The sequence below is a fragment of the Taudactylus pleione genome, unplaced genomic scaffold (assembly GCF_031769625.1).
Source record: "Taudactylus pleione unplaced genomic scaffold, aTauple2 ptg000061l, whole genome shotgun sequence".
Lineage (NCBI taxonomy): Eukaryota > Metazoa > Chordata > Amphibia > Anura > Myobatrachidae > Taudactylus > Taudactylus pleione.
This window is the reverse complement of record NW_028284463.1, coordinates 13,589,479-13,603,451: the sequence shown is the minus strand read 5'-3', so window position 1 is coordinate 13,603,451 and position 13,973 is coordinate 13,589,479. Positions and strand designations below refer to the sequence as shown.

General features: G+C 50.0%; 1 protein-coding gene across 3 annotated transcripts in view; it reads left to right on the top strand.

Annotated features, from left to right (window-relative positions):
* The window catches only part of PKD1 (polycystin 1, transient receptor potential channel interacting), a 151,613-nt gene that overhangs the window by 101,476 nt on the left and 36,164 nt on the right, over nt 1–13,973 (top strand). For all 3 annotated transcript variants that reach the window (XM_088464772.1, XM_088464770.1, XM_088464773.1), the window contains 5 exons: nt 6,540–6,753; nt 9,005–9,164; nt 9,629–9,775; nt 10,352–10,496; nt 12,066–12,668. In XM_088464772.1, the coding sequence (XP_088320898.1) occupies nt 6,540–6,753; nt 9,005–9,164; nt 9,629–9,775; nt 10,352–10,496; nt 12,066–12,668 (1,269 nt within the window). The remainder of the gene's footprint in view (nt 1–6,539; nt 6,754–9,004; nt 9,165–9,628; nt 9,776–10,351; nt 10,497–12,065; nt 12,669–13,973) is intronic.

Here is a 13,973-nt window from a genome sequence, read left to right as displayed (position 1 = left end):
ACGCATGGTGAACGCTGCTGGAAGCGCTGGACGGAAGCATCGTGGTCTGGGTCCCCCCGCATACCTCTCCTCCGCTGTGGTCAGGTCTGTGTATGCAGCGCTGTGTCCTACCAGGCCCTGTGTCTGTGTAGTTGAGTGATCAGCGCTGTTAGTGCAGGAATTGTTATTTTTCTGCATTGTATGTGACTGTGCTAGCGCTGCTGCCTGTAATCTTTTCTTCTCTAAACTGTCAGCTTTATTACTGTCCCTGTTCTTTCTGCTAAAGCCCTTGCGGTGCGGTGCTGCAGGGTGGTCTCTCGCCTATTTAATACTTAATTGGTGAGAGAGGTCACATACGTGGTGCCATCATGTCTGAAAGTGATTTTCCCCTCCGGCTACAGTGTACCACGTGCAAAGTACCGTTAGCGGAGGGGGAGGGTAGCGCGGAGGGCCTTTGCCGGCAGTGTTTGTCCATGGCGCGGCCTATTACGGTTACAGCACCGGTACAGGAGCCGCCCTGGGCTTGTTTCGCTCAGGCGTTAACAGCTTTAGTGGGCCAGTTGGCTCCGCAGCCCGCGTTTACTCCGATGGGTTTGTCCCAGCAGTCTGTGGTGTCGTCACCCATGCAGGGGTTCCACGACAATTGGTGGTACCCCACAGTCTCCCTATTTCCCCGCTCCCGGGTTCTCAGGAGCCAGCGTGGGTTAACTCCCTGACGAGTTCTGTACAGCACTTGTCGGATGTGTTGCAAGGGGAGTCTGTGATGCGGTCTCATAAAAGGCCGGTGGCGTCTCTGTCCGCTCCTTATGAGGATGACGAAGGGACGTCTGATGATGGGGAGATTCTAGATCCTTACGATCAGGAACCTCTCCATACTAAGGACGCTGATGCTAAGTCCAAAGTATATATTCCTGGACTTATTCGGGCGGTCCGCACAGCCTTGGTGATTGAGGACGAAGTTCCCCCAGCGGCTAAATCTAAGTATGCCTTTTTCAAAGATGTGAAGGGCGATGCCACAGTCTTTCCTCTTTCGGGTCAGTTGGTGGACCATTTAGAGGAGGCGTGGAAACAACCTGGCAAAAGATACCAGCCGCAGAGACGCCTGGCGGTGGCTTATCCGTTCGCGGATAATTATTTTGCGAAGTGGGAATCCCCTCCACAGGTGGATTCTCACGTGACCCGTCTTGTCCGTAGTGCCACATTGCCGATGCCATCCATGTCCTCCCTTAAGGATGCTACGGACCGCAAGGTAGAAATCTGCCTGAAGTCCGCTTATTCCCTTGCAGGGGGGGCAGCACGGCCGGCTATGGCCATTTGCTGGGTTGCCAGATCGATGGAGCGCTGGGCGGATTCATTAGAGGCTTCTTTTGAATCCGACTGTCCGGCCGATCAGGCGGAGTTGATTGGCAATCTCCGTGATTCGGCCACCTACATCAACGAGGCGGCTCTAGACATTAGTACTCTGGTGTCTAGAATTTCTTCAGCAGCGGTAGCTGCTCGTCGCACCTTGTGGCTGCGATCCTGGAAGGCGGACGCAGATTCCAAGAAAGGTCTGGAAGCGTTGCCGTTTACCGGAGAAGTTCTCTTCGGTCCGGATCTGGATAAGATTGTGGCCACGCTGGCGGCAGCCAAATCTGCCTGTCTCCCGTCGGCCACTGCTCCTTCTGGTTCGGGACCATCGTCCTTTCGGTCATCTAGGGCCCAGGGCAGGCCCAAACCACAGTCGTTTCCTCGACAGGCTGGCCCTAAGAAATCGGTCAAGCCCCGGAAGCAGGCATGGAGTACCAGACGTCCGGCCCCCAAGCCAGATGACAAGCCTGCGGCCTGACGGTCCGGGCCTCCCTTTGGGGGATCCCAGGGTGGGAGGCCGCCTGCTACAGTTCGCCCAGTGTTGGTCGACCACTACGACAGACACTTGGGTTCTGGAGGTGGTTTCCCACGGATACGCCCTCTCCTTCCGGCACAGACCCCCGGCTCGCTTCTTCACCACGGGTCTCCCATCAGACCGGAACAAGGCTACGGAGCTGCGGAAGGTATTGCACACTATGCTCCAGGCTGGAGTTATAGTGGCGGTTCCATTCTCCCAGAGGGGCCAGGGTTTCTATTCAAATCTATTTTTGGTACAGAAACCCAATGGGTCATATCGTCCGATTCTAAACCTCAAAGCACTCAACAAGTCTTTGCGGGTCCCGAAGTTTCGGATGGAGACCCTACGGTCCATCATTCTGGCGCTGGAACCTGGGGACTACTTGGTGTCATTGGACATACAGGACGCTTACCTGCATGTCCCTATTCTTTGGCGCCATCAACAGTTCCTCAGGTTTGCAATCAGCAGCGACCACTTCCAGTTTCGGGCGTTACCTTTTGGCCTGGCAACAGCACCACGTGTTTTCACCAAGGTGATGGCGGTCATGACGGCTTCTCTGCGGCTGCAGGGAGTCCGCATGTTGCCGTATTTGGACGACCTGTTATTGGTGGCAGGATCTCCAGAGCTCCTGTTACGCCACTTGGACCTGACCATTGCACTGCTGCAACGGCACGGCTGGCTAATCAACTGGCAGAAGTCCACTCTAATCCCGTCTCGGAGGATTCTGCATCTTGGAGCCTTATTGGACTCGGGACAGCAAAGGATCTTCGTGACGGAGGACAAGATCTCTGCTTTACAGTCAAGGGTGCGCAGTTGTCTGCACAGCCGCCGGGTGTCCTTACACTCGGCGATGAGGTTACTGGGCTCCATGGTGTCGGTGTTCGACATGGTGGAATACGCCCAGTTTCACTCCAGACCTCTGCAGCACCTGATCCTGTCCAAGTGGAACGGGCTGACTCAGTCTCTGAAGTCCCAGACGATTGTGCTCACCCAGGAGGTTCGCCTGTCCCTTACGTGGTGGTTACAGACGACCCACCTCAACAAGGGACGTCCGTTCTGGGTTCCAAATTGGGTCCTGTTGACAACGGACGCCAGTCTTCGGGGCTGGGGAGCAGTTTCGGGTCCACACTTGTTCCAGGGCAGGTGGACGCCGACAGAAGCGGAGCTTCCAATAAATATCTTGGAACTCCGTGCGGTCTTCAATGCTCTCCAGCAGGCACAGCGGTTTCTCCAGGGTCGCCCGGTGCAGGTCCAGTCGGACAATGCTACCACCGTGGCCTACATAAACAGGCAAGGAGGAACTCGCAGTCGGGCGGCTCTCGTAGAGGTCTCTCGGATCCTGGTTTGGGCGGAGCGCAATCTTCCGGCCATATCAGCGGTCTTCATCCCGGGAGTGCTCAATTGGGAGGCGGACTTTCTAAGTCGCCAGGACGTTCATCCGGGGGAATGGTCCCTGCACCCGGACGTTTTTCAACTACTGGTGGACAGGTGGGGTCTTCCAGAAATCGACCTCATGGCGTCCCGGCACAACAACAAGTTGCCGGTGTACGGGTCTCGCACAAGAGACGAAGGGGCGTCTCTGGTGGATGCTCTGTCCGTCCAGTGGATGTTCCGGTTCGCATACCTGTTCCCTCCGGTCTCCCTTCTTCCACGGGTAATCCGGAAATTCAAACAGGAAGGAGGGACGCTCCTGTTGATAGCTCCCGCGTGGCCCAGACGGCACTGGTTCTCAGACCTTCAGGGTCTGTCCGTGGACATTCCTCTGCGGTTGCCGCTACGACCGGACCTTCTGTCTCAGGGTCCTTGCCTTCACCCGGACCTGACTCGGCTGTCTTTGACGGCGTGGCTGTTGAGACGGCCATGCTGAGTTCCCGGGGGTTTTCCAGCTCTGTGGTGCGTACCATGTTACGAGCTCGGAAACCGTCTTCCGCGAGGATATACCATCGCATGTGGCATACGTTCTTCCAGTGGTGTCGACCGAGAGGTTATGCACCGCGGGAGTTTCGTCTGTCTCGGATTCTCGCCTTCCTGCAAGCGGGACTAGATCATGGGCTTCGCCTTGCTTCTTTGAAGGTACAGGTTTCGGCCCTATCTGTCTGGTTTCACCGTAGGATTGCTACAATCCCGGATGTGCGCACCTTTATGCAGGGTGTTCTCCGCATTCAGCCGCCCTTTGTTCCACCTGTGGCGCCTTGGGATTTGGCTGTGGTCCTGAGGGCTCTCCAAGGACCGCCGTTTGAACCACTGGGCTCAGTGGATCTTAAATGGCTAACAGCTAAGACTGTTTTCCTTCTGGCCATTGCTTCGGCCAGACGTGTTTCTGAGTTAGGGGCTCTTTCTTGTAGACCCCCTTTCTTGGTTTTTTATGGGAACAGGGCAGTGCTCCGCACTCGGCCCGAGTTTCTTCCCAAAGTTGTTTCCCAGTTTCATATTAACGAGGAAATAGTTGTTCCGGCCTTTAACTCACCGGGTCTTTCCGTGGGTGAGGCCTCTTTGGATGTTGTGCGGGCCTTAAGGACTTATGTTGACCGCACTTCTTCGTTTAGGAAGTCGGACGCTTTGTTTGTCCTCTTTGGCTTCCGTAAAAAGGGTTGGCCTGCTTCAAAGCAAACTTTGGCAGCCTGGATCCGTATGGCTATTTCTGAAGCTTATCTTCATGAAGGCCTACCGGTCCCTCCTTCTCTGAAGGCTCATTCCACTAGGTCTGTGGGTCCTTCGTGGGCAGCTCGACCGTGGTGCCTCGGCAGTTCAGATCTGCAAGGCTGCTACGTGGTCTTCTGTCCATACCTTCGTGAGGTATTACAGGTTTGACACCTTCGCCTCTCAGGATGCTTCCTTCGGGCGGCGGATTCTCCTTTCTGCACAGGAGCGTCCCCACCCTTAAAGGATACTGCTTTGGGACATCCCCAAGGTATCCTGTGGATACCCTATGGACCCTGAAGTAGAAAATATGAGATATGGTAAGAACTTACCCTTGTTATCTCTATTTCTACGAAGTCCATAGGGTTCCACAGGACTCCCGCCCTGTCGCACCTGTGCTGCAGATGGGCTTTGCTCTGGTCACCGGTTTTCCGTCTCCCTCTGGTGAGAATGTGATTCTTGTATGTGTCCAGATCTTTGTTCTCTCTCTTCCTTCTCCTCCTCCGGCCTATGGCTTGGTAACTAACTGAGGTGCCTTGGCCCGGGGGCGGGGTATAGGAGGGGGACCTAGTGCATCCTGGGAGGCTGAAAGCTTAACTCTTTGGTGCCCTGCGACTGACGTCACACCTATACCCCAAGGTATCCTGTGGAACCCTATGGACTTCGTAGAAATAGAGATAACAAGGGTAAGTTCTTACCATATCTCATATTTTATCCCTGTTTTCAGTATGGGTTATACTGCTGTCTGACCCTCTGAAAGGAATTGTAGTCTCCATCCTCTCGTATTCGCCTCTGCCTCATGTCCCGTGGGATCTCCACACGTTGGAGACTTCTATGGTGTAACCTTTCCGCTGGTTCACAACTTTGTTGTAGTGGGACCTCAATTATCGTTCCAAGCGATTGTTCGGTCTTGTCTTTGACCTCCCAGTATACTCTTTATTGGGAGTCTGTGGACAGGATCAACTTTGTATCTGTTGATTGGTATTGTCATACTTCTATCTATATGATTATGACCAGCGGTGCTGGGATTCTGCTGTCTGCAGCTGTTGCAGTTTCCTGTGCAGACTCTAGTACGATTCACGAGTTTTTCTCGTTTTCTGCCCTTCTCCTATGGATTCTTGTTGGGGCTCTCTGCTACCAGCTGTCTGGTTTGGTCTATTTTCAGCCGCTTCTCAACTGTGATTGTTTTCTCGCCAGCCGTTCTGTTCATTTTGGCTTCCGCTGTGCGTACGCTGTGGAAGTTCTTCTGTGACTGTCTCCTGAGGAGTAGTGTTTGTCTACTGTGCTCTGCGACACTTGATCCTCTGCCTCTGCTGGGCCTATTGTTCTTGGCAGTCCCTATTTCGGTTTGGCCGAGGGGTCAGCAAGTTCTCCGCGCTTCCCTCCCAGGAGGTTGGCTTTGGGACGTCCCCACTGTCTTGAACTCCAGTGTCCCCTAGTGGATGAAGGAGAAAACAGGATTTTGGTACTTACCGATAAATCCCTTTCTCCGATTCCACAGGGGACACTGGACGCCCGCCCAGCGCTGCGTACCTGACGTTTTGTTGGGTTCATTATATGGTTGTGTGACTGCATGGTTCCCTGTTATGGGTTCCACTGTTCTCATTCAGTCGGTCTTGTTCCGTTCTGTGGTCTTCTCCTTCTCCTCGTTTTCTTTTCTCTTGTCCTCCGTCTCCTCTCGGGCTCAGTTCTTAAACTGGGGCTGATGGGGCATAGAGGGGGAGGAGCCAGTCACACTTTTAAATTATTTAAAGTGCCAAGCTCTGCTCTACCACCGTCTATACCCCACTGTCTTGAACTCCAGTGTCCCCTGTGGAATCGGAGAAAGGGATTTATCGGTAAGTACCAAAATCCTGTTTTTTGTAAGGAGTCAATCTAGAAAAGAGTACCATGATCCAGAATTATTATTTTTACCTTATTTTGTCTATTTAATATGTTTTCAGAAATAAAACCTCCAAGATGTAAAAATCTAAACACTGACCTGTCCTCTTTATCCTGAAGGTCAGTAGGCACAGATCCTGTGTACTGCAGCTCTAATCATCTCTTTCCGTAGGGTGGAGGGACACGGAGGACGGGGTGTCACTTGTCTTCATTCTGAGAGCTAAACGCTGCCGGCCCGGACACTGCGATGACTTCTGGGTTTACAAAGGCATCCGGTCAGAGCACAACACTTTCCTGCCTGCAGGCTACCATGAGTCCAACTACTCGGTGGAGCTGTCTGTACTGGTGCAGGACCAGCAGGGGGCCATCGCTGTGGCCTTAAACCAGTAAGTGAATCCAGTCAGCAGATCGCCTTTCTCCTGTATTCCTAAATAGGTGTTATTCCATAGAAGTGTTGCCTTAAAGCAGGGGTGGGGAACCTCAGGCCCGGGGGCCGTATAAGGCCTGCGGAATAATTTGGTCTGGGCCACTGAGCGTTTTTTTGCTAGCCTCATCTGGCTAGCAGGGTGCCTAGAATGGCACCCTGCAGCCAGAATCTATGCAGCAGTGCCGCCTGGAGCATCCATAGGGCGCTTCAGACGGTCACACTGCTGCCCTCAGGATGCTCCAGGCATTGCTGTAATCACCCGTGATTGTTACCCCGCCCCGTGTGATGTCACATGGAGGGGGCGTGGCCTGCACCAGCAAATAATTTTATATATATCAAAATGGCCCTCAGCAGAAAAAAGGTGCCCCACCCCTGCCTTAAAGGGTAATTTCACGTATGATTTTGTGAGGGTACTGTAAATTGTTGGAATAGGAGCCAATACTTCTGACTGAAATGGTCTCTTGAAAACTGGGAAACTTTGTTGCTGCCATTTGATAGGTTGTAAATGACTAGTCTTCCCTAGCAATCTGTGTAACCATGGAAACAGACTAATTGCTGCACTGATAGGTGCCAGGGACTTGTGGTGACACTCCCTTTGTTAGTGAGAAAGAGAGAGAGCGAGATGCCAAGCCAAACACATGAATGGGAGCATTCTGATTGGTCAGAGCAGGCAGCTTCCACCCTGTGACCAATCAGAGCACTCCCATTTATTCCTATGGCAGCGTCTGTGAGTGACCTTCCATCTTGCATTAGGAGTGGACCTCAGTAGTAGAGGTAGTAGTGCCACCCAATATGTTTTTCTTTATTTTGCCACGTTTGTTGGATGCCTATATGGAATGAAGAGGACTCTTTCCTATGGAAACGCCTAACGACAGCGAGCTGCGCCGAATGATGTAGTGTCTTTTTGCACCCGAAAATGCGTCTTAGTCGCAATCGGATGCGTGAAACCGCTTCAGGAGACTGCACTGATTAATGTGATAAGTGACACACTATATCTATGTGCGACTGAGGCTGACCCTGTATACGAAGCACAACAGAACTTGGCGTGGAAAAGCCGCATCGTAGCACTTTGTATACAGATTCACACTCCGTTGCACACGGTTATAGAAGTGTCCACATATCCTATTAATCAGTGCAGTCTCGTAAAGTGACTTTATCACATCGCATTGCGACTAAGGCGCATTTTCGGGTGAAAAAGACATGAAAAAGTCGCTTGGCGCAAGGCAAGTTGCACGATTCCTGGCGCCCCAAGAAGGGCTGTTTGGTGCGACTGCAGCAACAGTGTATAAGGATACATCTGTAGATTACTAGACATTACTGGATCACTCTTTGGTGTCTATGTACTAAGCAGTGAAAAGTGATAAGTAAGTGATAAGGTGCCAGCCAATCAGCTTCCAACTGTCATCTCACAGGCTGTGTTTGAAAAATGACAGTTGGGAGCTGATTGGCTGGCACCTTATCACTTACTTATCACTTTTCACTCTGTCACTTATCACTGCTTAGTACATAGACCCCTTTGTGTCTTAGCATTTTTCTGAATGACTGCATTGATTTCCCTGCTCTATACATTTGGCTGGCCTGCATGGATCTACATACCCAGGGGGCACTACATTACAGATGCTGCCAAGGAGGGCATTTATTTACAACCTCTCTGTGAAATGGAATGAGCAGTACTTTTCTTAGTTTTTATCAGATGATTTCAAGCATTAAGTCCTACGTCCAGGTTTATTATAAAGTGCTGTATCTTTATTTTTTCCCACTTCTTATGTGAAAGAGCAAAAAGCGGATATAATCAATTAGGGCGGTATGTACTAAAAGGACAATTTGTACAAAAATCTGAAAACTTTTTGGATTTGCCCGCATTTTTCCATATGCACCATATAGACCCGGTGAGCAACGCCATCTTTAGCTGGGCTTCTTTACGCATTCTGCACTGAGAGGGATCCCAGTGTACCCTGCGGCCCTCGCGTCATTCTGGGTCATAAACTTGGTAGTCCCTCTATCGCAGAGGATGGCTTTTATCTAGAGAGCTGTCATTTGCGATTTTAATCGGATTTCTAGGTACATACCGGCGATATTAACGCCGGCATGTACCCGATATTTGGCGGGATTTACCGCTTCCACGATGCGATGCTCAGTACAACCTGTCCTAGTGAGATTGATATTGATACAACATTTGATTGTTTCTTTATTTGTTTCTATGTATACAGCACACTGGTTGTTTCTATGCCCGTCATCCACAATGGCTTCCCCAGTCTGGCACATTGGCTTCACAACCTCACAGGGACCGTCCTGGAGGGCTTGTTGAGGCAGGGAGACCCCCAGCACGTGGCAGAGTATTCTTTGGCTCTCATCACCGTTCTCAATGAGGTAAAGAATCTGCTTTATTAACTTATTTTCATTTACACAGTAAAAGCTTAGCCTGACCGCTACATGCATCGCAGACGTTTCCTGCTGGTCCCAGCGCGCCATGTAAACGCAAAAGCTGTGTGGGCACGTGTCTCTGTTGTGGGCATAGATTACAGAGCGGAAAACACTTATTGCCTCGGATCTCCCTGACTCGCTAGGTTGCTCCAAGAAGTTCATGTCCTGTAACCCGCTGAGAAAGCCCTTCAATGCGCTATCATTAATATCTTCAACAAATAAATGCAATATTGAAATACGGTGTTGTTGGTGGACATGAAATGGGTTTGGTCAGCTCAGCCATCTGCAGACTCTCTGACCAACCTGCGACTCATGTTGGAGAGATCCAATAACTGTAAATATAACATATATTGTTTGCTATACTAATAGTTGTATTTCACTTCTGCTAACTCCACTTTGTCTGCTGTCAGTATGAACAGGTTAATGACCGACTAGAAGAGGCCGGCGAGTTGAACTTGGGTGTTGTACGCAATAATATCACAGACGCCCTTATATCGCTGAAAGTAAACACGGTGGATGATATACGACAGATCACCGCTGTGTTAGCACAGTGTACGGTAAGGAGCAAAAGCCGTATGCTAGCGAGCAGGGAATGCTGGGATTGAAGTGTACCTCTTGCCTACGCACAGCTATATAGCGCAGTGAATTCAATCTAATATTAACTAGTGACATTGGATGAAGTACAAAGTCTGTGTCAGGTCTTTTGAATTGATAGGATTCATGCTCAGGATCTTTGGTTCAGCATACAAAATGGCTGCTATGCTCAGGATCTTTGGTTCAGCATACAAAATGGCTGCCCTCTTTGTGTGTGCATTTTAATTGTGTGGTGTAAAATGAAAGGTTTGGTTTTGTTATTACTGGGAATTTCGTCTCACTTTGTCAGTGCCATTTTCTCCATCCTGAAAGTCTAGTAGCTTCTACTGCGCACCTTCGCAAGGAGACACCGGATCGCTCTCTGTCTCACGGCTCCGCCATTTTTGTCAGTCTTGTGTGTACTTGCTCTGTCTTCTATATGATTTCCTTTTATGTATGATTTGCAGCCCACTCTCCCGGGCTGCAGATTTTAGCTGCACCTGGCACACAAACGCTGATAATGATGATGACCAGAGGCTTGTCTTCTCGCCTCTCTCAAGGTGGCCAGCAAAGACTTGGCTTGTTCGTTTTGTCAGCGGAAAACTCTCATCAAACTGGAGGCCATGATGTCCATTCTGCAGAATGAGACGACGCCAGGAATGATGACCCCCACCACCATCGCGGACAATATCCTGAACATCATGGGTAAGTCCTCACAGAGCCTTTGTCCTTGTAGAATGTTACTGGTGGATGAAAGACTCCACAAGATCCGAAATTGATCCTGGAAGCTTTAGTCGCATCATGAGATGTCTGTGTACATTCTGGGCCAATATCGCTACTGGATTAAAATAATAATTTAGATTACTTTATCATTGCTAACATCATTGTCCAAATTATCCCCGTATCATTGACAGCTCTATGGATTTTGACATTAACCCTCCTTGATTATTTTATTACTGCTGCACTTACTCCGTATGGACACTAGGGGGTATATTTACTAACGTGCTGGTTTTAGAGGTGGAGATGTTGCCCATATCATCCAAGGAGATTCTACCTATCATTTACAAAGCACCTTCTAGAAGATAATAGCTAACATCTGATTGGTTGCTATGGGCAACATCTGCACTTTAGTAAATATACCCCTGGTGCTGTTCGTAAGCTAGTTTGAATTGCAACTTCTCGCATCAGGCAGAGTACGCCTCTTGACCACACAACTTACTGGTGACTATAAAGGCGCCTTCGACTGCTTGTCTCAAGGCCAACGTGGCCAGATCTATGTCCATTCTGGCCAATCACATTGGTGGTTATATGTGAAATAGGGAAAAATTAGTGTGTTTGGATAATGACCTCAGATACGTTCAGCATGCAGTTATCGCCCCTCTGAGTGGTGTGTACCGACCTCGTTAGCGATGCGAACCTGCTGGGTGCCGGCATCGGCAAGTGCATACACACGCGACAGCGTGAGAGCGGGGGCCATGCTGCATATTGTCTAGTCTGCGCCCGGCATATGACGGATGTACTAAGCCTTAGAGAAAGATAAAGTACCAACCAATCGATTCCTAACTCATTTTTCAAACACAGCCTTTAACATGACGGTTAGGAGCTGATTGGTTGGTACTTGATCTCTCTCCGAGGCTTAGTATTTCTCCACTTAACCACCATTTATAATGGATCTGACAGTGTGTAGGGAAGAGTTATCTTCTATAGAGGGAGACGGAGGCCCTTAGTCACTGGCATCTAAAATCAAGTTGTACCGGCGGAGACACGTTCGGCATCCCGGCGGTCGGGATGCCGACGCTTACGTTGCCGGAATCTTGATGCTGTTCAGAATCCCGGCGCTGGCATACGGACTACCAGGAATACTGAAGGTAAGTAGTGGTGTAGGGGGAAGGGTTAGGCACTAGGGGGAGGGTTAGAGTTAGGCACTAAGGGAGGAGGTTTAGGGTGCGTGGAGGTTAGGTTTAGACAATGGGGGGAGATTAAAAGGTAGGCACCGGGGTGGGGCAGGGTTAGGGTAGGGAGTGGGGGAGGGTTAGCATTGCAACCAACAAGTGTCGGTATGCTAAACCTGTCAGGATGCCAGTGTCGGGATTCTGACCACCGGCATACCATACCCAACCCTACCGGCGTTTCCACCACTCTCTTGCTTGCCAGAAACCTGCCCACCTTGCCAACCTGTCCCTCTCTGCTGGCATCATCTGTTATGTAACTCGCCTGCAGCAAGTCCCGGCATCCAGCATTTGTTGTTTAGCTATAACACAGTTTCTTTTACAGGGGATGTCATCCATCTTGTAAATACCAAGAGCTCCTTTCCCCCGGTAGGGAAGCTGTGTAGTGACTCCAACAATGTAATCGTGGCCTCGGAGGCTTACAACCTCTCCTCTGACCTCATGCGGATTATGATGAAATCCAGGGTGCTGAACGAGGAGCCCCTGTATTTGCAGGGAGGGGAAATCCTGGCCCGGGGCAAGCGTTCGGATCCACTCAACCTGCTCTGCTACAGTAATACGACGGGCTGCCAGTTCTTCATCCCACAGGGCTTTAACAGCACCTTCCCTGACCTGACGGACATCATTCAGGTCATGTTCCAAGTAGACTCCAACCCGTATCCCTTCGGCTTCATCAGCAACTACACGGTCTCCACCAAGGTAGCGTCCATGGAGTTCCAGACCAGTAATGGGAGCCAGATCCCAGTTGAGAGCTTGGACTCGGAAAAGGCCATCACGGTTAGTGTCGCCAATAGCACCGGCGTTGGAAACATCACGGCTGGTGTGGCTTCGATTGACAGCCTGCGTTCGGTGAAAGTGGACATCAGAGCAGAGAGCAGCAATGAGAATGCCGGCCTCCACATACAGATCACGTATAAGGTGCAGGACGGTGAGTGAATGTAAAGGATTGAACTTAGGAGAAAGCTTTTGTGTAACAGAACCATAGCAGGCTGTCTACAGCCATGGCCAAAAGTTTTGAGAATGACTCAAGTATTGGTTTTCACAAAGTTTGCTGCTCCAGTGTTTTTAGATCTTTTAGTCAGATGTTACTATGGTATACTGAAGTAAAATTACAAGCATTTCATAAGTTTCAAAGGCTTTTATTGGCAATTACATTAAGTTTATGCAAAGAGTCAATATTTGCAGCATTGACCCTTCTTTTTCGAGACCTCTGCAACTCACCCTAGCATGCTGTCAGTCAACTTCTGGGCCACATAGTGACTGATGGCCGCCCATTCTTGCCTAATCAATGCTTGGAGTTTGTCAGAATTTGTGGGTTTTTGTTTGTCTACCCGCCTCTTAGGGATTGACCTCAAGTTCTCAATGGGACTAAAGTCTGGGGAGTGTCCTGGCCATGGACCCAAAATTTAGATGTTTTGTTCCCCGAGCCACTTAGTTATCACTTTTGCCTTATGGCAAGGTGCTCCATCATGCTGGGAAAGGCATTGTTCGTCACCAAACTATTCTTGGATGGTTGGGAGAATGTTGCTATTGGAGGATGTTTTGGTACCATTCTTTATTCATGGCTGTGTTCTTAGGCAAAATTGTGAGTGAGCCCACTCCCTTGGCTGAGAAGCAACCCCACACATGAATGGTCTCAGGATGCTTTACTGTTGGCATGACACAGGACTGATGGTAGTGCTCACCTTTCCTTCTCCAGACAAGCGTTTTTCCAGATGCCCCAAACAATCTGAAAGGGGATTCATCAGAGAAAATAACTTTACCCCAGTCCTCAGCAGCCCAATCCCTGTACCTTTTGCAGAATATCAGTCTGTCCTTGATGTTATTTCTAGAGAGAAGTGGCTTCTTTGCTGCCATTCTTGACACCAGGCCATCCTCCAAAAGTCTTTGCCTCACTTTGTGTGAAGATGCACTCACACATGCCTGCTGCCATTCCTGAGCAAGCTCTGCACTGGTGGTGCCCCGATCCCACAGCTGAAGCAACTTTAGGAGACGGTCCTGGTGCTTGCTGGACGTTCTTGGGCGCCCTGAAGCCTTCTTAACAACTATTGAACCTCTCTCCTTGAAGTTCTTGGTGATCCGATAAATGGTTGATTTAGGTGCAATCTTACTAGCAGCAATATCCTTGCCTGTGATGCCCTTTTTGTGCAAAGCAATGATGACTGCATGTCTTTCCTTGCAGTTAACCATGGATAACAGAGGAAGAACAATTATTTCAAGCTCCACCCTCCTT